At 35.8% G+C, this 24146-nt stretch overlaps 2 protein-coding genes across 2 annotated transcripts; both read right to left on the reverse strand.

Annotated features, from left to right (window-relative positions):
• Positions 1 to 5618: 5618 nt before the first annotated feature.
• On the reverse strand, positions 5619 to 10992 carry LOC121805284 (polyadenylate-binding protein-interacting protein 8-like). Its single transcript, XM_042205089.1, has 10 exons — positions 10110 to 10992; positions 8811 to 8921; positions 8669 to 8713; positions 7741 to 7813; positions 7528 to 7640; positions 7319 to 7378; positions 7139 to 7186; positions 6985 to 7053; positions 6083 to 6144; positions 5619 to 5993 (listed from the first exon to the last, which is right to left on the reverse strand). Exons 1-10 carry the CDS (start codon positions 10503 to 10505, stop codon positions 5936 to 5938), a joined length of 1035 nt encoding a protein of 344 aa, XP_042061023.1. The 5' UTR covers positions 10506 to 10992; the 3' UTR covers positions 5619 to 5935.
• Positions 10993 to 21462: 10470 nt separating this feature from the next.
• Positions 21463 to 24109, reverse strand: LOC121802159 ((S)-2-hydroxy-acid oxidase GLO1-like). The gene is made up of 12 exons (XM_042201744.1): positions 23952 to 24109; positions 23541 to 23718; positions 23340 to 23464; positions 23214 to 23260; positions 23046 to 23123; positions 22844 to 22968; positions 22707 to 22773; positions 22565 to 22627; positions 22403 to 22472; positions 22210 to 22310; positions 21965 to 22069; positions 21463 to 21876 (listed from the first exon to the last, which is right to left on the reverse strand). Exons 2-12 carry the CDS (start codon positions 23678 to 23680, stop codon positions 21685 to 21687), a joined length of 1113 nt encoding a protein of 370 aa, XP_042057678.1. The 5' UTR covers positions 23681 to 23718; positions 23952 to 24109; the 3' UTR covers positions 21463 to 21684.
• Positions 24110 to 24146: the final 37 nt, after the last annotated feature.

Consider the following 24146-nt stretch of genomic DNA (forward strand, 5'->3'; position numbering starts at 1 on the left):
TGGACTCTGCTAGCCTGCTCCGCCTTTTAGCATTTATATTAATTCATTTGTAAAAGACATGTTGTTTATGCTCTTACAATTTATGATCGCTAAGGTTTTTATTTAGTATTGTATCACTTCATAATCCTCTTTATCATGTCTGATAGTAGTATATGATTATTCACAATGACAACACTCATGATCTAATTGTCGTAGATAAGATATAAGGTCTTCATTTTGTGTAGATCTTTTTATTACCCGTAGTCCCATATTATGTAGGAGTACAATTGTTCTATGACCACCCATTTTAAATCTTCTAGAAAAATTGAAATAGAAATAAATTTAGCAATAGTACCATCTCGATGCAAGCGGTCGCCCTTATTATGGTGGGGCCATATAGTAGTGCTACAACTAAATGCGAGTGGGTTCATATGCTTTAATTTTCTCTCCATATTTTACAAAGTATAGCCAAACCTTGACATATAAAACTATGTTGCTAATTTTCTGAGCTATTAGTAAGAGAAATTAATTATTAGTTCTTTCAATTTATGCATGGACGTCAAATAAAATAGTGTTTCAATATACATATATATTTTACTTTTTAATGTTATAATTAAGATGTTAGTAATAGTTTTCTTAAAGATTCGCCTAACACGTTGAGTTGTGTAGATTTTGTACAATTTGAAGTACAGCTTTTTATTCATTACTAACATGGAGTAGTATAAAAACTACTACATTAGGTTAGCATTCTAATATTGTACCTCTAGAGTAATGTAGGAATTAATACTACTATTAGGTAAGAAATGTACTGCATTAACTAAACATACAACTAGTACTGCAAAAAGTACAATACTTAATCACAACAAACCTCCTAATCTTTATACTCTATATATGTATATATATTAGTATGATCTTTCACAAAGGACCAACACATCGTCGAAGACGGCGGAGCTACCACCATTGCTGGTATTAAAATCAGTGACAGCGGAGACAGATGTCAAGGAGGTTGTCCGATCTTAATACCACCAATGGTGGCGGCGGCGCCGCCATTGAATTGCCTCCGAATTTACATCATAGCGCCATAGTGATATTCTTTTCTTTATTTGGGCCGGAGCTTAAGTTTTATATTTATGTTGCGAAGAACATTTTGTTTGTTTGATTTCGTTTTCCGTGATGCAGGGGCTTTTTCTTTTTTTAAAGATATGTTGCTTAGGTTGGGAATCAAGTGACAAGTTATAATGTATTGAAGTAGCCTAATATTTGGAGGTATAGGCTTTGGATCTCAGTTTCATAATGCTTTTGTTTTTCTTTCTAACAAGTAGCTTGGTCTCTTTGGAAGAGTTAGGAGAAATGAATTTTACTTTGAACAAGAAGTTTTTAGTTAGAAAGAAATTCTTTATTTAGCAATAAAAATTATGTAATTGTCTGATACTTTTGAAGAGGATGCTGAAAATATGACCAAACAACACATGTTGCTGCAGAGATGAGAATCTCCTATAACGGACACTTTTTTAATGAATAGTGATTTAAATATTCTCCATAACGGTCAAGTTGATCTGTGTGATCTTTAATTAGAGATGAAAAAGGGGATGATTGTCTTTGCATGTAACTGAAGTTGCTCGGGTGACAACTTTGATGGAAGGTATTGCAATTCGTTATGATTTGAATATGGTCCTTTTGCAAAACATATCCAATCTATATGCGTAAAGTGATGATCAAAATTTGATTAGAGGACTGCATGGTGATGTTGACTGATACGACGTTGATCGTATTGGAGACTAGGATCGACGGCTAGGGGAGCTCAGCAATCGAGTCCGTGCTGCGTGCAGAGGTCTTCTTCGTCAAACAGGTCGTTTGGTTTTGAGAAGATGAGAGAAAACAACAATTGTGGGAATGAACTTATCCTTCATTTAATATTGACAAGTCCCCTTTTTATATTCTAGGACCCTAGGGCGGTTCGACCTCCTATCTCCCGGAAAAGAACCACAAAGAAAACCCGAGATAGAACTTATAAATACACTCAACTCACTACTCCTATTACATTAAATACATTAACTGAACTGAACAACAAACAACTAACGACTAACATAATCCTGAAAGCGAGTTGGTGGCCTTCTTGTGCAACGAGTTCCCGTGTCGCGCTTGCTAGGCTCCTGTGCATTGTAACTTGGCTGAATACCAGACATAAGATCCTCAAGATTGTCACTCCTGGTGTCGACCTCGGCCTCATCATCGTGCAAGTGAGGAGCTGCTGCTGAATGGGCCGTTATCATTGACCTTGATCCTTATAGGGAGGTGGTAAATGATGATATTTTGGCAGTTGCAAGCAGGGTTCACATCTTCGATTTTAATTTCATTCGTAGAACTTGTAATCGTGTTGCTCACTTGTTATCTAGGTGTCCAAACTTTGTAGATGTAAATTTCATTCCAAAAGATATTTTGACTTTTGTATCAGGAGAAACATCTTGATTTATAAAACTTCTTTTTTCTCAAAAAATAAAATCGTTTTCTTTTTTCATAATTTTTTAAGGTCATCTGTAAATTGATTTGAGTCGATGCCACTTAGTTAAGTGGAAAAACTGATACACATTAAAGTCCGTCTTTTTTACTAATACTTTGATTATTTTGCCAAGTTTAGTAGGATAAAAGTTTAGTTTTGGTAAATTGTTTAGATTTTCGAAAAAAATGTTTCCGGAAATAACATGATTGATAAAATTGATTGTGGAGTTATCATTTTAGGTGCAGTTTGGTAAGGGAGACAAATACACAAATTAAACTTGATAAAAATACACAATTTGTTGTCATTTTTGTTCATATAACTTCAAAATAAATAAACAAAACATGCTTTTTTAATCATCATCATCATCATCAGCTGATACTGCATGAACATTGAAAAACGATATACAGTATACTATTTCTGTTGGATTTAAGGTAACAACAAAATGGTTGAAAAGAATGAAGAAATATATACTAGTGGTATAATCATAATACATGAGATAGAGATAGAGATAGAGATAGAGATAGAGATAGAGATAGGTCTGCCTCTGCACAATAAATAGTGTCTCCGTGCTTACTAAGTTGTTGTCAGTTCAACTCGTTCATCATTCTCTCGAAATCCCTAAACGACATTCCACGCGTCAAAACCGGCGCCGAATTGTACGAAACTGAAACTCCGACTGCTGGCTGAGGCTGGGCGGCGGGGGGGATAGTAGAGTCCTTTCCCGTGAGGCTCTGAACGACGGATTTGAAGCTTCTGGCATCAGTCTCCACGAATTGTGTGTTGATTATTACTACCTTCACAGCGCTGCCGCTGACACCACCCATTTCTTCTTTTACAAAAAGATTGTTTATGTTTATGTTTATGTTTATGTTTATGTTTATGCTTGTGCGAGCGAGAGTGTGGGTGTGAGTTTTTGTTTGTGAAATACTACTCTCCTATTTATATGCATGGGCTTCGCGTGTGGTTTTGACGGTTAAGCGTTGAATGAGTTGACTCTTCTAAGGCAGTCTTACAAGACCGGCAAAGTCAATCAATGGAACTAATTTGGAAGAATAAACACCACCTCCCGCGAAATTTACACTTTCGTCTACATGTCACTAGTTATCATTTTTATGCTTTTTTATTTTTATTTTTTGCCCTTTTTAGTATATACATATGTTCGAATGTCACAAGTTATCATTTTTGTGTTATTTTTATTATTGTTAAGTATACGTATGTCTGAATGTCATAAGTTATCATTTTTATTCTATTTTTGTTTTTTGTTTTTTCTTTCGTCTTTTTAATAAATTTAGTACTCCATATACTTCTTCATTCGACTATGGTTGACGCATTTTTTTTTCTAAAACAAAGATTTAAGAAAAAAATGGTTATTTATGTTTACACCATTTTTATCAGTTACGCATACTATCCAGCCATACTTTTCAATATTTAATTCATTTCTTTCTCTTTTACGTTTGTAATATTTATCCAACTCAACAATACATCTTTTTTATGATTAATACGCTACTTCTTTTTATTATTTATCAATAATCAACCAACCATCTTACATTACATACTCCCTCCGTCCATAAAATATTGTTCAAGTTTGACTCAGTACGAGTTTTAAAAAATGTGAATAAAAGTGAGTTGAAAAAAGTTAGTGGAATTATGGTCTCACATTTATATATTAGTTTTATATTCCCTCCGTCTAATAAAAGATGTATCACTTTCCTTTTTAGTTTGTCTCACTAAAGATGTCATATTTCCATTTTCAGAAAAAAAAAATTTCTCTCGCAATAATATAAATATTATATTTTCTCTTTCAACCTAACACACAAAACAAAACCTCCTAAAATCTCGTGCCGTCCAACTAGTGTGACATCTTTTGTGGGACGCAGAGAGTAATAGAATGTGAGTGTAAATAGTTGGTGGAAAGTGTAGTCCATTTACCAAAAACAACTTTTCACGGACGGACTAAAATGGCAAAACTAGACAACATTTCACGGATGGAGGGAGTAGTATCTATATGTAATATTTTTAATAATATTATTATTATATTCAAATATTTTATTATTGCAAAATTCATTAAAAACACAAAAATGACAAATTTAAAAACATAGTAAATAAAAAACCAAATACATAAATAGGAACAATTGAAATATGAAATTGAAGATACATAATTGGTGCTCAAAACAAATGTTAAAAATTAAACATTTAGTAGCTATTGCCGAATTTCGCCCATATATGTCATTCTCATCGTCCATGGTCATGAATAACAACAGGAGATGACTCCTTCCTTAAACGTGTGATTATGAATTTAAACTACATTTATTGCGATTTAATTTATTTTATAGTAGGCATTTCTGTTAATCTCAATTTTAATGTCTAAGATCACGTGTGAATTGAATAATTTCTGTTCAAAATAATATTTGAAAATTTTAAATTACTACGTTATTCATTTTTGTTTTCATAAAAAATATGTTAAATAAAAGTATTTTCTTGATAAATCTAATAAGATCCTAACTGCACATGTTCAGATAAAAAAGTTTTGAAATATTTTATATCATATTCATATAATTTGAAAAGCAATTAAATTTTTCATAAAATCAATATGGTATGTGATGGAAACTGATGTTTTTGCATTATACATTGATGAGCCCAATCTTATGGAATTTTGGTATGATAATTGAGCATATTAGTTAACATCACATAAACATATCAGTTTATCAGTTCATGTATCTAACTTAAAGAATAACAATTTCCAACCCAAGATTTTAGTATGTCCTAACTTTTCTTTTAAATTATACTTTATTTGAGTAGATAACATCAAATTATTTACCCAGTTTTAGTAAGTTGTACATATACATCATTCACCCTCAGAGTAGAGATATTTAAGGACAACGAAGACAATATTATGGCACAAATATAAGGATCCCAGAAGTTAGAAGTAGTAAAAGGTCTTTGCATCCCAAGAGCAAGAAAAATGAGTATTTTATGGGCAAAAATCTGAGTTATGAGAATTATGACATCTGTGTAAATTTATCACTGTTTTATAGAGTATCATAGATATTTTATGCCTGCATAACATAATTATTTTGTAAGCAAAATCTAAACAAATGTTATTTCATTTATCACCTTTTTCCCATAAACAAATAACCTGTAAATTGTAAACCACCCCTTGAGCAAGGCAAGGGCAGCATCGATTTTTCCATTTATTTTGAAGCAGCATTGTAGTAGTTCAAGATAGCATTCATGTTTAAATAACATATATATAACGTAGCCGAGTTCGCACTCATCGAAAAAAACTCAGAATTTAAATCCAGGAGCAGGAAAAGAAAAAAATGTCACTGTTGCCAGGAAATTGGAAAGTTGAAACACAGCAAGTTTCATGACCTCTTCTATTTCGAAGCAGGCTCTCTTCCAAGAGAACAAACAGCAACTTCACCTTTCAGGGATAGACGATTCCAGTTTATCTCGTCACTGCACTCCAGCTTGGGGCATCCGCGGCCTCACCGGTGTCTTTGAAGGGCTCACCCTACACAACAGTTTCTCAAACTCGTTAATGCTGAAGAAGTTAAAGAGTTGAGACTGAATGAGTGGGGCAGGCTCAGGGCAACGAGGTACCTGATACGCTGGGATCCCAGCATTTCACCACAGCAGTCAAGAGCCAGGATTGCACTCTCAGCCTGAAATTTAATTTAAGCCAACAAATTTGAGACAGATTTCATGGTATTAAAGGCTTATACGTGATAACTAAATAGACAGGCAACACAGAAACATGATGTGTTTTGTCGATACTTTTTAAGAAAAGTGTATGCACAGGTTCCCTGACACACGAGTAGTCGTTCGTAGAGTTAGTGTCCTCCCACCTTTTGAGTTTAAAACATAATCCAACATTCCAACTTCAAATGATTTTTAACAAAAAAGTCTAAACATTTGTAGCTCGGCAAGGTACAAGCAGTCATCAATTGAAGATAATTCATGCAGAAAAGCTTCAAGTTCTGTTACTGCTAGATGCCAGTATTATCAGTTGTTCATCTTCGTGAGAGTGTCCTTGGTAACATTATTTTCATTCACCCTACAATTTGAAATGCTGATCTGTTATAGACATGGATAACGTTCACATTTCTTAATGCCTCTACTCATTTTTCTTAAAAAAAATTATTTCCTTAATTAGTTAATCTATTCAGGCCCTAATAAAAGGTCCGACTTTGCTTTTGTTTCTGGACCCTAGTTTATTATGCTATTTATGTAAGAGTAGATAGAATGATTTGGTATCATTAACTTTTTCTATCTTAGTAGAGTAGGTGGATATTCTACTTGGGCAGGATTTCCTGATCCGCATTTTGTGCAGGTTCACTTGCAAGTTGTTTTCTTCTCTTTTTAGTCCCTTTCCTTTCGTTATAAAGCTTCGTTTGAATTCTCTTCATCTAAAAATACCCTTAACTTTATCCTCCTCGTTGAATGGTTAACATATTCTAATACAACAAAATGAGAACACAAAGAAAGTAAAAGTAGTAGCATACCATGAAGAATTCAACAAAAGCAATTCGTGTAGAGTGCATGTGATCCCCCAAGAGCCTCAGACGGGAAACCTGGAAGTTAAGAGAATTGTCTGGTCATACCAATTCCAAGCACAACCAGGAAAAGTGAATAGTCATACTATACTTCAAGGTATACCTCCCCACATCTTGTTTCAAAGAAATTCTTGACATCAACTTGTGTAACCTACATTACGACAAAATTTATCAGAGTATATTAAATATTTAATTTGTAAATAATGAATCTTCAGAATACAGCACCAATTAGTAAAATAACAAAAACACAACATAACAGCGGAAAAGGAGAATGTTTGCATGCCTTCTTATCAATATTTGTACAGTAAACTGTCCTTGCACACATTTCACGCTCATCCTCCGACTGCAAAGTGATTCAGAATTGATATGATTAGTTTAGTTGCTAGAAAATAGATGTCAGAAACACAATATATGTGAAAGCAACTGGAGGGGAGGAAAGGAATTCAAGAAAAAATCTTGAATACAATACAAATAGTGATGATTAATTCATACCCTTGGAAGGAATGTCGGATTGACGGGGAGAATAGCAGTTTTAGAAGGCAACACCTTGATGGGAGAGAAACCTAAGAGTGTTCCGGAAAGGATAAGAGCAGCTCTAGCAGAATCTGTTGATTTTAGGACATGAGAAACGATAATATTTCAGAGATCAGAGATTCATGGTAAGGAACTCCAATGAAAGAGGGGGGAAGGAAAGAGATGACCCACAATCATCTGCAAATTCTACAAAAGCAAAGCGAAGACGGGAGTGTGGATCCCCACATACCCGGCAATCGAGAACCTGCAAAAGAAATACAGAGGTTTACAGTGTTGAAATTGCATGCCGTAAAAAATGAAGTAGCATTTCATGATGGTTGAAGTTGCATAAAGTAAATGATAGAGAAAATTTGCTTAAAACAACGCAATTAGTAACATATATAGTTACCAAGGCTTCTAAAGTGGAGCCACAAGCCAAAAGACTCCAGGTATGCATTGCGGACAAAGAGGCAAAATAAGAAAGAAAGAAACATGACATATGGGTTTTCTGAGTCAAACCAAGATATCAGCACGTCATATGTTTAAAGCAGAAAAAGATAAATTAAATAGTGCTAGAAACTTGCCAAATGAATTAGTAAAGATAATATTTTCAAATTAAAATAAGCTTCATAGTGAATGCAACTAAAAAGCTGAAGACGAGCTAAATATAATTTTTAAGACCCTACTTGGTGGTTTTCGAAATGGCTTAGAAAGAAGTAGGAAAAAACAATAGCAGAACTGGAAGACCGAAAAACCATGTATGGAAGGCTTCCATACAAAAGGATGTGCAAGCAAACCAAGAGAGAAATGTCGGTCCAGATGTCCTTTTTGCTGCAAGGAAGCATGAAAAACAGTATACAAAAATATGGCTGCAAACTAGTGATAAACAAAAGGAAAGTATTAAAATAGGCCAAGTATTTTTAATTCATGCGGGAATTCAAGGGCACAATATAGCCAAGAATTTCCCTACAAAGAAAAGTAACTAGCGCTTCAAGGTTAAAAATTGAACATTCAGAGGTAGACTCAAATTATATTCCAGAAAGAAGTGATTTGGCATGATTTTTTTATTAAGCATGCAGAAAATATTCACATGACAAAGTCAGTCAGAAGAATAACTTACTTGTCCATAGCTGCTGAATAGAGCAGCAAGCCGCTCCTCAGTAATCTTGATTTAACAAGCAAAGGAACAATCAAGTTAGAATTATGAGTGAACATCAAGTTTCTAGCCCTAAGACAAGAAGAAGTTCATCAACTTCACTTACATTATGATCAATGTCAGAGACATAGACAGTTCGCCTAATGCTGTCTTCCCTTTGAGCTCTAGCAGCTCTGCCACTCATTCTCTTCCTGATTGAGTTGTAGTTATTTCTTCTCTGAGGAGAAAAATTCAAAATATTTGCAGTTAGATATGGTCCAAGCCAGAACTAGCCAACCCAACCGAAGGAATGTACAGTTGAAAATTTCAGTTAGCAATAGTGACTGAGTAGGTGAAGGCAAAGAAACCTGAAGTCACTGACACCAATTATTACGGAGTAGTGCATAAGAAAAATGGTAATTACATTATTATTACTAGTTGTTTAGCATACCAATAGCAAATCCATGAATGTATATTATCTTCATCATCAATGTGCAGAAAAACAGGATTACTTGTGCAGATAACAAACTCATTCTGACAAACAAGATCCTGATGTTACTAATCCTTTAATACAAAAGAATGTCAAAATACAAGGTCAGAATCCAAACATTAGTACACATGTCAAAATCTATTCTTTTTACAGCAGAACTATGAAAAATGATTTATGAGACAAAATCATGTGTCAAATCGCAGGTTTAGTCCAGTAGTCACTAATTAATGCTTATTTCATGAAACCATGTACTACAGATCAACAATTCCTATTCCGAAGAAAATATACATATGGTTGTGATTTTAAGATTTAAGCCAATCCATAAAACAGTTTTGCAGCAAAATCAACAAACCACATAAAGAGTGCATATACAAAAATACAGTTTTGCAGCAAGATTCAGACAACAATGAGGCGAAATTGGCCATAATTTTTAGATTCAACCCAGTCCTTAAAAGCACAAATATGGTATTAAGATCACCAGAGAAGTATTCGGAGGGTCAGGATAGCTAAAAGGCTTTTCATGCTGATACTCTGAAACAATCAGATCATCAGGGAAATCGCCAAATATATTCATTTGCAAGTGCATAGAATTATTTTCCACAGCATCATCGGTAAAAAATATTTTTTAACAGCTAAAACAAAAATCTCGTTTTCAGAAACAGATCATTCATAAAGAACAAAACCTCAGTCAAGAATCATGATAATGAAAAAAGTTACCACGTTGTCAAATAAGTTAATTAGAACACAATTCATTCAAACTCATAAACCACACCAGCAAAACGCTTGTCCATGTTTAAAACCTCACAATTCGATTCAGAAATGCGAACAAGCCGAATCAAAACAGTATGGATCAGTACAACACCAAGCATCACACAGATTAAATAATTAAACAACATCAATTTACAACATTCAATTGATGAGAGAGAGTGTATATACCCTTCGATTATCAGGGCCATCATCCCCCAAATTCTTATCTGAAAGCACAAAGTTGTAATCACCCATTTGGCCATAATAATAATTGGAAGGAAAAAACTCCTTGGCCATGGGATTCAACTTGAGTTTCTTCAACATATCAACAATTTCCTTCATTTGCAGCTCCGACTTTGAATCCACATTCAATTTCGAATCAGAAATTTTAACACCGTTACTTATATCTGACTCCTCAGAATTAACAGAACCGAAATTCTCAGTTTCATTTTCATTATCATTCTCAATTTTCTCAACGATTTTTTCACTAGGAGGGCTATGATTTTTGGGCGATGAAGGCTCAACAACAGCAATTTGGGAATCAACAACCACTCCCTCACCAGATACCTCTGCACCAGCAGCCATGGAATCAAAACCCAGAAACACAGAAACCCCAAATTACAAGAAAAAAAATCAAGAAACAAAAACACTATCCACACAAAAATTCAGAGTCTAGATGCCAATTAAAATCCAATCTTTACTAGGCTTCTTATCTCAACGATAAAAAACCCAATCCTTATATCTCCGAAAATAAATAAAAAATACAGAGATCAGTGTAAGAAAAGGGTCTCCTCTCTCTATCACGGATTACGGCGATCTCCTCATAATAATCTAGATGGATTCCCTCAATGTGTGTGTGCGCACCTAATAAATAGAGGACCTATAATCTAAAACCCATTTGGTGAAAAGGTCAGAAATGGTATAAATTGGCAATGGGAGAGAGAGAAAAATAAATTCAAGGGCTTTCTGTAACAAATTCTTGAACACAAGTGGCAGTGGATTTTGTACGTGGTTTAGGGAAGAAACTAAGAGGTGGCCAGGCTCTTGGCTCCTCACTCGCACACACATTGTGTTCTTTCTTATACACGAACACAGGAATTAAGGAGTTGAATAAAATAAAATAAAATAAAATAAAATAAAATAAAATAAAGTTTGGGGCGTTATAAATTGGTGGGGTTACCTTAATGTGAAGGATGATTTAAGGCGGTTTGTTATTTTCTATGACAGGATATATTCATAAATTATAACCGCCTCTTTTTGTAGGGATTGTAATTCTTATTCCCTTATATATCACATGAGATTTATCCTTAATTTATTCATTTTTATTCATGTAATTGATTCTTAGGTCATCCACAACGCTGTCACTGTATCGTCCCTTAAAACACTATTTGCGGATTCCACTGTACTTTTTTACTCAATCCATTAACTAAGGGACGGAACCTGCAACCCTTTGTCCTTTAACTGTCCCTTAAATTACTATTCATTCAATTTCATTTTTTTATTTTTTTTCACTAAATTCAATTAATAAAAAACACACTTCATTAAAAATAAATTAACATTACAACATAAAATAAAAATACAACTTAACATTCAAAAAAATAAAAAAAGACATAATTAAAATCCTTAAAAAATGACATAATTTAAAATACAATTTTATAGAAAATAAAAAAAACTACTCCGCCGGCGAATCATCCCCCGAAGGTGGTGGGGGTGCTCTGAGGCCACTTGGAGGCGGGATACCAAGTTGTGCCGCCATAAACAGGACTCCGTTAAGCCAGGCTTCGTTGTGGGTGGGCGTAAAGCGGGAAGTGTCCGCCATTGTGGCGGTCATGTACATGGACATAAGGGAGTTCGAGGGTCCCCCCGAGCCCGAGCCCGCCTGGCATGATTCGGCTCGGCCCCTCCTCCCTCTGGCCGCCTTCGCCTTATTTCTCCCTTGCGGTCGACGGCGCCCACGGGAGGACCCCCCGACATCGTCTGTCGGGGTCTCCTCCTCCTGTGAGGCAAACTCTTGTGGCCCGATGCCCGAACCGCCCTCACCAGACGAGTATTGGCCACTCGCCGTGTGCTTCGTGCGCTTCGAGGTCGAGCCCGAGCTGGACCGCACACCGCCGGCCCACCTTTCCTCGTCCCTGACGACCTCCCAAACATCGGCATATTTGAATTGTTTGCCGGTGTCTTCGTAGTAGACCCGCAAAGCCGACCTCAGAATGTCGGCTCCCGTGGCTCCGCTTTGGTACTGAGCCGCTTCATTCTTGTAGATGCCGCAGAATCGTTTAACCTCTCTGTCGACTCGGTCAAAGTGAGGGCGGAGTATCTTATATGTGCGGCGGCGGGTCTTTTTCGGCTTAATCTCGTTGTAGGCCTCGGTGACCTTTTCCCAGAAGCACTTCCGGGGTTGTTGATTCCCGACGATGGGATCGTACGAGACGCTGATCCAGGCGTTGTACACCGCCAGCGTTTCTTTGGGGTCGTACAGATGCCGGCCTAGATCCTCATCCTCCTCCTCCGCCTCCGCCCTGGAGCCTCCCCCGCCTCTGCCTTCTTCCGGAGTGGGTTGAACCGGATAATCCTCCCGAATCTGGGATAATCCCTGCGAATACCGCGGGGCGGAAGGACGGGCGTATGCATCAACATCAAAATTGGGTGGTTGGTACCCCCGGCGTGCCCGAACCCTGGGTGCCCGGCGTCGACGAACCGGAACCACCCAATGTGTTGTACATGCTCCCCCAGTCGCCGAACGCGTTGAGATCCCACACGCCGGAGCCGCCACTGCCGGAGTTTCTGTCGCCGGACATTTTGTGATGAGATGTTAGATGCAAATTGGAGAGGAAATGAAGATGAATTGGGAAGAATAGATGTGTAGTTGTGTGTGAAATGAGGATGAAATAGGAGTGTTTATAGAGTAAAAAAATAAAATAAATAAAATAATAAAGGAAAAACGGCTCTATTAACGGTAATATTACCGTTTAACATTTTTTATTTTTAGTTTTTTTATTTAATCCGATTTAAAAAAATGAATTATTGCGTCAGCGTGACGATGCCCTGGGAGCGCGCCACGTTGCCTCGGCGCGAGGCGAGCCGTCCCGCGTTTCGTCGCGGCGGGACAGGTTGCGTGACGGGCTGGTGACGGGACGAGACGCTGCAACGCGTCCCGCCCCGGTTCCGTCACTGCGGAACGAAACACGGGCCACCCGCGTGACTCGTTTCCTATGATTTGTTATAACCTACATTATGATGTTATTCCTCATACATGGATTTTACAAATATTGATGCTTTAGTAACAATTATATCTGATTCAAACGGATTGCCTTGAGTATCTATAGAGTATGCTAACACAAAACTTGTTGCACATTGTTGCAGGAAGCATTTAAACCGTATGTTTCTATTATGATTTGTTATAACCTAGAGTATATTATGATGTTACTATTCATACATGGATTTAACGAAATATTGATGCTTCAAGTATCCATCGCACATGCCTTTAGAATTTTGACTATTGATATACATCATGCGCTCATAAAGTGTGTCACTCATCGCACATTGTCGTAGGAGGCATTAAACAGTATGTGTCACACTACGTTGAGTAAAAATATTGTCGGGCACATGACACACCTCAATGAAACTCATCTATAAATCCATATATAATGTATATCTAGTATTTTAACTTCTAAGTAAAACATCTTATACATATGCTTGTACATATATGTGAGGTGAGCATTCAGTTAGATTTTTTTGCCTGAATCTAATAAGATAAAAAAAATCTATTTTTCTAAAAATTTAAAACAAATGGAAACAAATCATCCAAACAATTGAAATCAAAATTAGCTAAGTTGACTTTGAAGTTTGAACTGAAAAACTAAGGGTTTGTTTGGTAGAATATTCATTTTGCGGCTAGTTATGATAATGACAATGATATATATCATGGTTTGTGTTGGTTATATTTCTAGTGGTACAAAATGAATACCATGCTAAATTTTACGTAGACTAAAATCACTTCAATAATAAGTATGCACAAATTAAGAGTAGGAAAAGATGAAGGTCAATTTAGTAATTATGTTCTACTATCTTGGTTTAAGAGCATCCACAATGGTGGACGCCGGCCCCGCGTCCGTCTGTGCCAACGGCAAGGACGAGGCTCGCCGCCGCTGCGCACAGCTAGTAATTATGTTCTACTATCTTGGTTTAAGAGCATCCACAATGGTGGATGCCGGCCCCGCGTCCGTCCGTGCCAACGGCAAGGACGAGGCTCGCGCCGTGCCAGCGAGCAGGCGACGTGGCGGCACGCGATTGGGAAACGGCATAGCCATTGCCTTTGAATATATTTTTTTATTTAAAATTCGTTTTTTAATTTTAAATAATGATAAAAATATATATATTTTCCAAATCCCAAAAATATGGCAGTTTTTTGGCCCGTTTTTCTGAATTTTTTTGAATTTTTTTATTTTTTTCCCCGAAATCATCTATAAATACACACATTCATCATCCATTTATCACATCAAATCATCTCTCATTCATCTCTCATTTATAATTTTCATACAAACTATCAACACATTCATCCCTCACTCAAAACCTCAAATGGATTTCACCCATCTTATGGCGGAAGCGGAGCGCGAAGAACAAGAATACTACGAACAACATCGTGCCGCTTACGAAGCATATGTCGCGGCGAATACCCCTGCTCCTCCTCCTCAACGAACTAGATCAACTCGCCGCTACATCCATCGTGACCGGGAGGGAGCCCACGAAAGGCTCGTTGCCGACTACTTTGCCGACCAGCCGCAGTTTCCGGCAGATTACTTCAGGCGCCGTTTTCGCATGTCAAAGCGCTTGTTAATGCGAATTGTCAACACATAGTCCGCACGTGTTGAATTTTTTCAAACAGGTCCAGATGCAGCCGGCCGGCAAAGTATCACGCCGTTGCAGAAGTGTACGTGTGCCATCCGACAACTCGCTACTGGGCAAACGGCCGACATCTTCGACGAGTATTTGCATATCGGTGAGTCCACTGGAATCCTTTGTCTAAAGAATTTTTTCGAGGGCGTTCGTTCAGATTTCGGGGATGAATTCCTTCGGGTGAATCAGTCCATGGCTTTCCCGGAATGCTTGGCAGCATTGACTGCATGCATTGGAGGTGGAAGAATTGCCCGACTGCTTGGAGGGGGCAACACTTAAGCGGTCACAAAGGCGGCGGCCCAACACTTATCCTTGAGGCGGTCGCCGACTACCGCCTATGGATTTGGCTACATATTTCGGCGTTGCTGGATCCAACAATGACTTGAACGTGCTCTATTCGTCACCCCTCTTCAATGATGTGATGAATGGTGTAGCACAGGCGATCGACTTCACCGTCAACGGAACTACATACCACATGAGTTACTATTACTATCTCGTCGATGGTATCCACCCAAGGTGGTCGACTTTCGTGAAGACGCTCAGCAACCCGCACGACCCGAGACGGGTTCTTTTTGCGCAGCGTCAAGAGTCCGGGCGGAAATACGTCGAAAGAGCCTTCGGGGTTCTTCAAGCCCGATTCAACATTGTGAAGGCCCCGGCTCGGCTGTGGTACGTGAATAATATAGCCGACATCATGTTCACGTGTATTATCTTACACAACATGATTATAGCCGACGAAGGTCTCCCCCACGCCAAGGTGAGCATACGACGGTTGGTCAGAGGATCGAGACAAGACACACAATGCGCGATACCCGAACCCACATTCAGCTACAAGAAGACCTAATCAAACACATGTGGGTGAAATTTGGCAACGAGTAGTGGTTTTTTAAATTTTTAGGATTTTAATTATGTTGTTTTTATTTTATTTGTCATTTGTAATATTATTTAGGTTTTTTTAATGAATTTTAGTATTATGGAAATGTTTTTGTTTAATTGAATTTTAAATTAATTGTGCTCGCTCTTACGGAAGAGCACAGCTATGGGTGTTGTGCTCTTGCCAGAGAGCAGACAGAAAAAGTGGGCCCGGGCCCACAACCATGCTGCTGGCAAGAGCACGGTTGTGGATGCTCTAACTTTCAATACTGTTAGTTAATCTATCAATATTATAGATATATAATCTAGGTTGAAATCTAGGCTTGAAGACCGACTTTCTCGGGTCATAAAAATGACATGGGTTATTTGCTAATGTTAATACGAGTACCTTACGCACTATTAAAGCTAGATGAGAGTTTGTAACTTGTTCTAACATAGCTTTCAAATGTCCTCTAAATTTACATAAAATATCCAAAACAAACAAAATAAAAATCTTAATATCTGAATATCCAGAAATCAATTTTCTGAAACTTACATTAAAATTAAAAATATATCTCAAGTATATCACCTTAAAAATATGTAGTTGGTGATTTAAGATGTCAGCTTCCTGCCCGCCAAAATAATTTATCGAGCACCACTTGAACAAATGGAAGGACCATGTTCATCAGCACACATTAGGTTGCTTAATCGTGTTGTAGCAACATTAGATGAAAGTAAAAACATTAGTTAAGAATAAAATGAAAGCTTGTTAAGTACAGAATTTCGTCCCAGAAAATTAAATTGCAATAGTATCATCTTTAAAAGTTTGTTTTCTTTAATACTCCGATCCTATTTAGCTAATATTTTTCTTGAATCGAATTATAACCGTTGCAGTGTCAAAAGATTAGATACTAGCTAGTAGTATAACTTTTCAAAAAATATACTAATAATTTTTTGAAATGGGAAGTGTAGTTCTCGTCACAATATTAAACAAGTATTCACATCAGCGAATCAAAATATATGTGTTGCTTTTCTGTATTGAGTAGCAAAAGTGCCGATGCTGATACTCACAAAGATTCGTTTTGATTGGCTTCAGTTTTTATAAATTTTAATTAATATTCACAACTATAGCTCTCCTACTACATAACTTCAATTTATAGTATATGCGCACGCTTTCATATTGTACTAGCTTCTTGAATTTTCTCAAGTTATGCTTCAAAATTTTTAATGATGATTTTGCCTTCCAACTGGTTTGCTGCTAAAATATTTCCAACTCAATATTCAGTTCAATTTTGTAGAATTAGAAAATTATAGTTTATCATTTGTGTAAATTTTACTACTAAGTAGTTTGTTTCATATATAAAAATAATTCTTTTTTATCCATATTAATTTCTAGTTGATCTCTTTCATAAAATATGTACTATCAAATTTGTGTATTTTATATGGGTTGTTGGTGAGATGATTGGTGCATGACCATGGATGCTCTGGTGGACGTATGATAGCAACATTGCATCCAGCAATTGATTAAGGTTTAAACTTATGGTTTAGATTTGGTAGTGTTTTAATTCGAATTATCAATGTTTTTACTCAGCTATATATTTTTTTATCTTTTATACTAGTATTTTTTTATGTAGAAGATAGAATGTTTCACAAATCTATTGTTTTTATTTCATAATATTAGTTTTTATCACAAATCTTTTGTTGCCCGTATGTTGTGGTTGTATGAAGATGAGTTCTCCTTTACTTAAATTTTGACAAAAAAAATTTGAGATATTTTCAATAGATAGCTGAGTTGAATTTTAGACTAATAAATTATGGCGTAATTTAGGCATGAGCTAGAAATTAAAAAGTGAATTGAATAGGCTTGACTTAGATATGGTATCTGAATCGGCTGCAATTATTGAAGGAACGAAATGTTATATATGAACATATCACAAATTTGTCATTTTTCACGGTTAGTCCATAATCTTATATTTAAGCAAAATTATGTTTAATATGTTAAACAGAAAATACAATGGAACAATTTAAATGATGTCATTTAATACACTTAGTCAATCATGTCTTTAGTTTTCATACATGTATGCATCAGACACATAGCTTGTTAGAATTTTTCATCATAGAACAGCTAGCAAAAATATTTAAAATGATATAATTAACCATTATAAAAAAAACTACAAGATTACTCAGAATTTGACTGATAATTTTTGGAAATTTGCCCTGTAAATTAATTTCATATTTATGTATTTTACAATAATTAACCACTCAATTATTTATGGAGATGCCAATCCATCCTCTGTATCATCTTTAAATTAAATTCATTTACAGCAACATTTATAAGGATCATATACTTATTAAACCTTATATATTTGAGATTTTTTGTTAATGAAACGTTTGACTTATGTAAGAAAAGCGTAGAATTGAAAGGAGCAACGGAACATTCATTTATATATGGTCCAGTGAAATTATTTTATTTGTGGATTACTAAGTATATCAAAGTGGGAAAGCGCCACACAAAGTTTTACCGCAGTGGTACGGTTACGAATTTTAATTTGAGAAATGACAAAATAGTAAAGTGAATATAAAATGAAGATTAAAAAAATTGTAATATAATGATTAATATATTGTGTGATAAGCCACCAATTTAGTGGATATTACAAATCTGGGCTTATGAGTGAAATTTCTTAGGTATTAAACAAAAGATAAGCATAAAATAAGATCTTTTTTTACTATCCTTAGGCATCTTTGATACACTTATGGTTAATGTTTTACTAGTGAAATATATCAAAGTGTTATTTAATGAGGCATGCTCAAGATGATGTGAACATAAAAAAATGAGGAAGGGAGAAATAATTAGTCCTACTACACAAATTTTCTTATGAGAGGATTAGACTGGCCCTGATCATGACACGAACTTAGCCCAATCTCGTATTTGACTTGATTCAAATAATAGTATCACCTATTTTATAATAGCAACAATTGTAATGAATAGAAATGACTGTTATTCCGAAGGTACCACAAGTAATTATAACGATTCCATTGTCACGCAGTTATTTATTTATTTATTTGTATATGTAATGCTTAATTGTCTATATATATAAGAATAAAAGTTTAGTACAGCCATGTAAATTACAAGCTCACTTGTATATGACATTAGTTATTTTATCGAACTGGTGTAATAACGTATCATAAATAATGCTAAATTATATCATCGCAATTAGAGGTGTGATCAATTGCTAACTTTCTTAAGTTACTAACTCATTAACACAGTGTATTAAAAATGTCAATACATAATTTTGTTGGCATTTCAATACTGTGTTGACATTTTTAACGCATTGTTGCATTGATGAGTTAGCAACTTAAAAAGTTAGCAATATAACTCACCATGTCGCAATTAATGCTAAATACTAGCTCAATGTGAGATTATTTGAATGTAACTCCTTAGTCCACACATCACTTAATACATGCCCTAATTTAATACTCCTCTATTCTACTTCTCGCTTATTTAAACATCAATTTAATTTTGTCAATTAGCTTTACCAAAATTATCAAATAATTGAATAATTTTATGCCATTTGATTACAATAAAATGAATTAAATATCTTAATCACAAAAAAATTGATCAATGTCCAAACCAAATTTCTAACATATTATGTTATTATCATCAGCAATTTTTATCTTACTCATCTTTTTTCCACCTAGACAACATCACGACTTATCTTGTACGCATAAAAGTTTGTTTTATTAGAACTATACATGATCATCATTCATCACGGCGCCTAAGAAAATACGTATGCAAGATTATGGTTGATATTATACTACAGCCAATTTAATCGGTGGGGATCTTGGGGTCACGAGGGTCTCGCCCTCTCCCGACCATCCGGAGAGCCTAAATATCCCCTATAGTTGCATGGAGTTGGAAATAACATAATTGCCCCTTCTAATATAGAAATATACAATGGTTTTAATACATGTTATGTAGGTCAATCCCCCAATAACAACATATATTTTATTTTCTTCATTCATTCTTCATTTCTTTATTTTATCTAATGCTTTATATTATCAATAACCTCTTAAAATATTTTATGAAATTTAAACATTTACTAATTTACATACTATTGTTAAAAATATAGTAATAAATTATTTTATTATTATTATTATCATCATCATCATCATCACCCCTTCATATTCGGGTTTGAATTCGCCTCTGAACTGATAATACAAAAAATATATAAATTGACTTTTACCACATTTTCTCACCAAATATGATCTCATTCACACCTTATCCTGGTAAATAAAAATAATACTTCACTAAATTAAAATTCAAATATATAGCAAAAAAATTTCAGATATTAAAAATGGAAAAACAATTATAGATTATCAAAAACTTGATTAGAAATAAGACTATTTTTGTTGGAGTAGTATGTAGAAATCTTTCAATCTTTTTTTAATGGAATGTAACCAAAATAAAATTCTGAACTTTAATCTTATCTACCTGCCCGGATATTGTCTTATCTATATTAAGGTTAATACAGTAATATTTATTTTTCATTTGTATACGGCCTCGTGTTTATTGAACTTTATTGTTTTATTTTATTTTATTATCATTATAATGGACATATATTATTTACTGGCCGTTTTTATATTGCATCAGGACACGATAAAATATTAAATATTCAATTTATCATTTCTTTTCTTTGAGAACTCTATGTTCCATTTTTAATTCGCAAAACTACTTTTACCAAAAATAACGCACGAAAATTTGCTAGAAGCCTAGAATGATGAAATCACAAGGTTTTCATTTGAACATATATGGTTATAAAATTACACTCCCTTCATTTTTTTAAAAAATAATATTCTTTCCTTTTTTGTCCATTTTGTAAAAATAAAATCTTTTTATTTTAGAAAATCTATTTCTCTCTAATGAGATGTAACCCATTTTTCACTAATAATTTTTTTTATTTCTCTTAAAATTTAAAAGTTCATACTCTTTTTTAGGTTACGGGGAGAATATTTTTTTATTAAAATTAGCGTCATTTTAAAAGTTCATATTTTTTAAAATTGAGAGAATATTTTTTTAAGTCACTAAGCAGGCGCCTATTACATTTCCAAGAAAACTCTGTAACTGAATAAAATAACAACTTGCATACAAGCTCATGCTTGCTAAATTTAGGACCTACAAAACATTCCAGAACATAACTTTATGTTGAGTGACCTAATCCGTAAATTGAAAAATAAACAAAATTGTAGTAAGATTTTTTGGAAACAGAAATGAAAGTTGAAGTTGTTAATTGAATCTCCCTGTAGCCAAAACTTGAACAATTAAGTACTTAACAATATAATGATACTCTGACTAAAGATGGGCCTTTTTAGCAATTAATAAGCCCATTACCCCTGACTATCTGAGCTATATAATATGGAGGAGTATAATTTTTGTTATTGTTTATAATTAGTGCACCAATTAATGGGCCTCTAATGCCGATGATGTTTTTATTCTTAATTTGTTAAAAGATTTGTTTAATCATCTTTTATCTTTTTGGATGTTGCTACACTTTAATTTTGAAAATTTTGTAAACTCAAATTTTTTTGGAAAAAATGTTGGTAAAGACCCATTGAGTATCTGCGAATCTTACTAAACTATTTTTTTATTCTAACCTCTTTCACTAGTCATTTCTTCGTAATTATATTGTTCAACAAATAATTTATATTGCAATTTTCTTAGTTGATCCTCTCTTACAAGATGCCCAACCATATACACAATCATAGAGAGAGTTAAAAACGTCATTCACAACTCTAATACTACAATAAAAATTGAATATCTCATAACTTCGATTAGAATTTCAGTCTCATATTTGACATGCAATGAGACAAGCAAGGGGCATTTATGAAGAATATAAGTGTTCCATCATCATTCAAAAGCTTGTCAAATGAGTAGAATGAAGAAGTTGAGAGCATATTTCACAATATGAAACATGATATATAGGGTTGGACATCTATGTTTTGATGATGCACGCATCTCTTATAGCCTGGGGGCTGGGAGTCCCCGAGGGGCGTCCCACTCGGTCACAATGTGGTTGCGCGTGATCTCACTGAGTGTGCGGCACCCACTCAATGCCATGGTCAGCTCAAACTCATCGCGCAACATCTGGAGCACCTTCCTCACGCCGGCCTCCCCGTCAGCGGCCAATGAGAACACCACCGGTCGCCCAATCTGGAAATTATATATCGGTTACTGGACTCTTTCTTGATGCTCGGGGGGGAAAACGAAAACTAGTTGGTGTTAGTTATTTTGAACTTACAAAGATGCCAGCAGCTCCGAGTGCCAATGCCTTGAACACATCTGTTCCACGGCGGACACCTCCATCCAAGAACACCGGAACCCGGCCTTGTGCACCTTTCACCACCTGAAAAACCGACTGCTCGTTAGAGACTAGACAAGCCAAACTAAGACAGCAATGAGATTGGCTCTCGAATGCAGTGGCAAAAAGGAGTTTGCAAAGTTCTTTTAGTTCAATAAGTTGTGGAATCAGAACACTTAAAGTACCTCCTCCAAAGCCATGATGGTCGAGGGCACGTAGTCCAGCTGACGAGCACCATGGTTGGAGACGATGATACCTGCAGCTCCACTCTGAACAGCAATCCTTGCTGCATATATACACATATATGTTTCTTGCTAAATTAGTATAAATTCACACACATACACATAATGCTGTAACTCCAATGCTTTCTGCTCTTACCATCCTCTGCAGTGAGAACACCCTTCACCAAGATGGGCATTGAAGTGATTGATTGCAGCCACTTAACATCCTTCAGTAGTCACCATGTGCATCATAAATCAATTTCACACCTCATAAATCCAAATACCAAATTGATCAATCTATGGTGAACACAAAGATTACCTTCCAGCTCAATGTACGATCAATTTGACCAGCAACGTACGAAGCAAGTCCGGAGTCATTGGCCTGCACAGTGAAGACAGTGTGAGAACGAACAGCACGAACAAAAAGGATGTGGACTAGCTAGATATGTTGGTCTACTTACTTCATCCATCTTCCCGAGGTCCAAACCCTCGAAGTTTTTCAGTGTCAAACCAGGTGGCAAAACAAATCTAGAAACAACAGCAGATGAGTAGAGGTTTATAGGTTAGGTAGCATGTGTGTAAAAGTGATGATCGGAACCTGTTCTTGATGTCAGCTTCACGGCGTCCCAATCTTGGGGTGTCGACAGTGAGTGCAATGGCCTTGAAACCAGCCCTCTCAGCTCTCCTCACAAGCTGAGCCACAACGTTCCTGTCCTTGTAGACCTAAAACACAGAGAGGGGCAAGGGCAACTAAACTATCTATTCATCTCTGATTATAAATAATTCAAGTGCAGACTCACATAAAGCTGGAAGAATCGAATGCCAGGCCCTGTGGAAGCTACTTCCTCAACGCTGGAAGTGGCCCACGACGATAGGGTCTGAAATAAAGTGTCGTTGGATTAGAAATCTAGACTATTGGAAAACTTGATAAACAGAGTTTTGCATTGAGTTGAAGAAAGAAACCAAACCATGATAGTTCCAGCTGAGGATGCAGCTCTAGCCGTTGCATACTCTCCTGCAGACGAGGCAGTATACGTTTATAGACAGACAAACTCTCAATCTAATAAGTCGATAAAACGGAAAGGCTTAGTTACCATCAGGGTGAGCCATTTTCTGCATAGCAGTCGGGGCAATCATGATTGGCATAGAGATCTTGAAGCCCAACACAGTAGTAGTCATGTCGATTTTGCTAACATCAATCAGAATCCGGGGCCTAAACCTGCATACGGTTTGAATTTGTCATCAGAACACCATTAATAATCTTTCTCTTGCTAACCTCACATCCAGTCACTTACAGAATCCTTGAAAATGCATTTCTGTTCTCAGCAAGAGTCCATTGGTCCTCTGCACCCGAGGCGTAGTAATCGTACACCATTTTAGGCAGTTTCTCCTTGGCAATAGCCTGGTACTCGGTTACATTTGTGATCTCACCCATCTCTGCACTTGTTTCTTCACAACTTCCCTCCCTTTGATCTTCATTCACATAATACCAAACCAAATATACATGATTAAAAAACACAAATATTCTAATCAATATAAGAATTGAGATAAACTAACTAAATTGTTTAATCAACCAAAGCATTAGTCAAATGATATCTTCACTAAACTAACTAAAATTTCAAAAATCAAAAACATGGGTGACAAAAAGAAACCTCTTTTCTATCAGTCAACAAGAAGTAGAGGGAGGGAGGGAGAGAGAAGCAGACCTGAAGGCTCAAGAAAAATGAGCAGAGTGCATGCAAAGAAAGAGAAGTGGAGGGAGTACTAGTACTAGTATAGTAGATAAACTCCAAAGGCAGTGAGCCAAGAAAAATATTGACAAATAATTGCTAAAAACAAGAAAAATTGGGTAGGAAGACGACAAAGGTGATGAATGGAATACAGGATTAGCTTTTGGAGGT

This window comes from Salvia splendens, chromosome 5 (genome assembly GCF_004379255.2).
Source record: "Salvia splendens isolate huo1 chromosome 5, SspV2, whole genome shotgun sequence".
Taxonomy (NCBI): domain Eukaryota; kingdom Viridiplantae; phylum Streptophyta; class Magnoliopsida; order Lamiales; family Lamiaceae; genus Salvia; species Salvia splendens.

What these genes read in the sequence shown, in the direction of transcription:
- LOC121805284 (XM_042205089.1), bottom strand. Translation starts at nt 10,505, where the DNA reads ATGGCTGCTGGTGCAGAGGTATCTGGTGAGGGAGTGGTTGTTGATTCC. An exon ending in ATGGCCCTGATAATCGAAGG is followed by an intron (nt 8,922 to 10,109) that starts GTATATACACTC and finishes TTTTCTCCTCAG; the next exon opens with AGAAGAAATAACTACAACTC. An exon ending in TCTCTGACATTGATCATAAT is followed by an intron (nt 8,714 to 8,810) that starts GTAAGTGAAGTT and finishes TGTTAAATCAAG; the next exon opens with ATTACTGAGGAGCGGCTTGC.
- LOC121802159 (XM_042201744.1), bottom strand. Translation starts at nt 23,680, where the DNA reads ATGGGTGAGATCACAAATGTAACCGAGTACCAGGCTATTGCCAAGGAG. An exon ending in TTCGATTCTTCCAGCTTTAT is followed by an intron (nt 22,969 to 23,045) that starts GTGAGTCTGCAC and finishes TCTGTGTTTTAG; the next exon opens with GTCTACAAGGACAGGAACGT. An exon ending in ATCGTACATTGAGCTGGAAG is followed by an intron (nt 22,473 to 22,564) that starts GTAATCTTTGTG and finishes TGACTACTGAAG; the next exon opens with GATGTTAAGTGGCTGCAATC.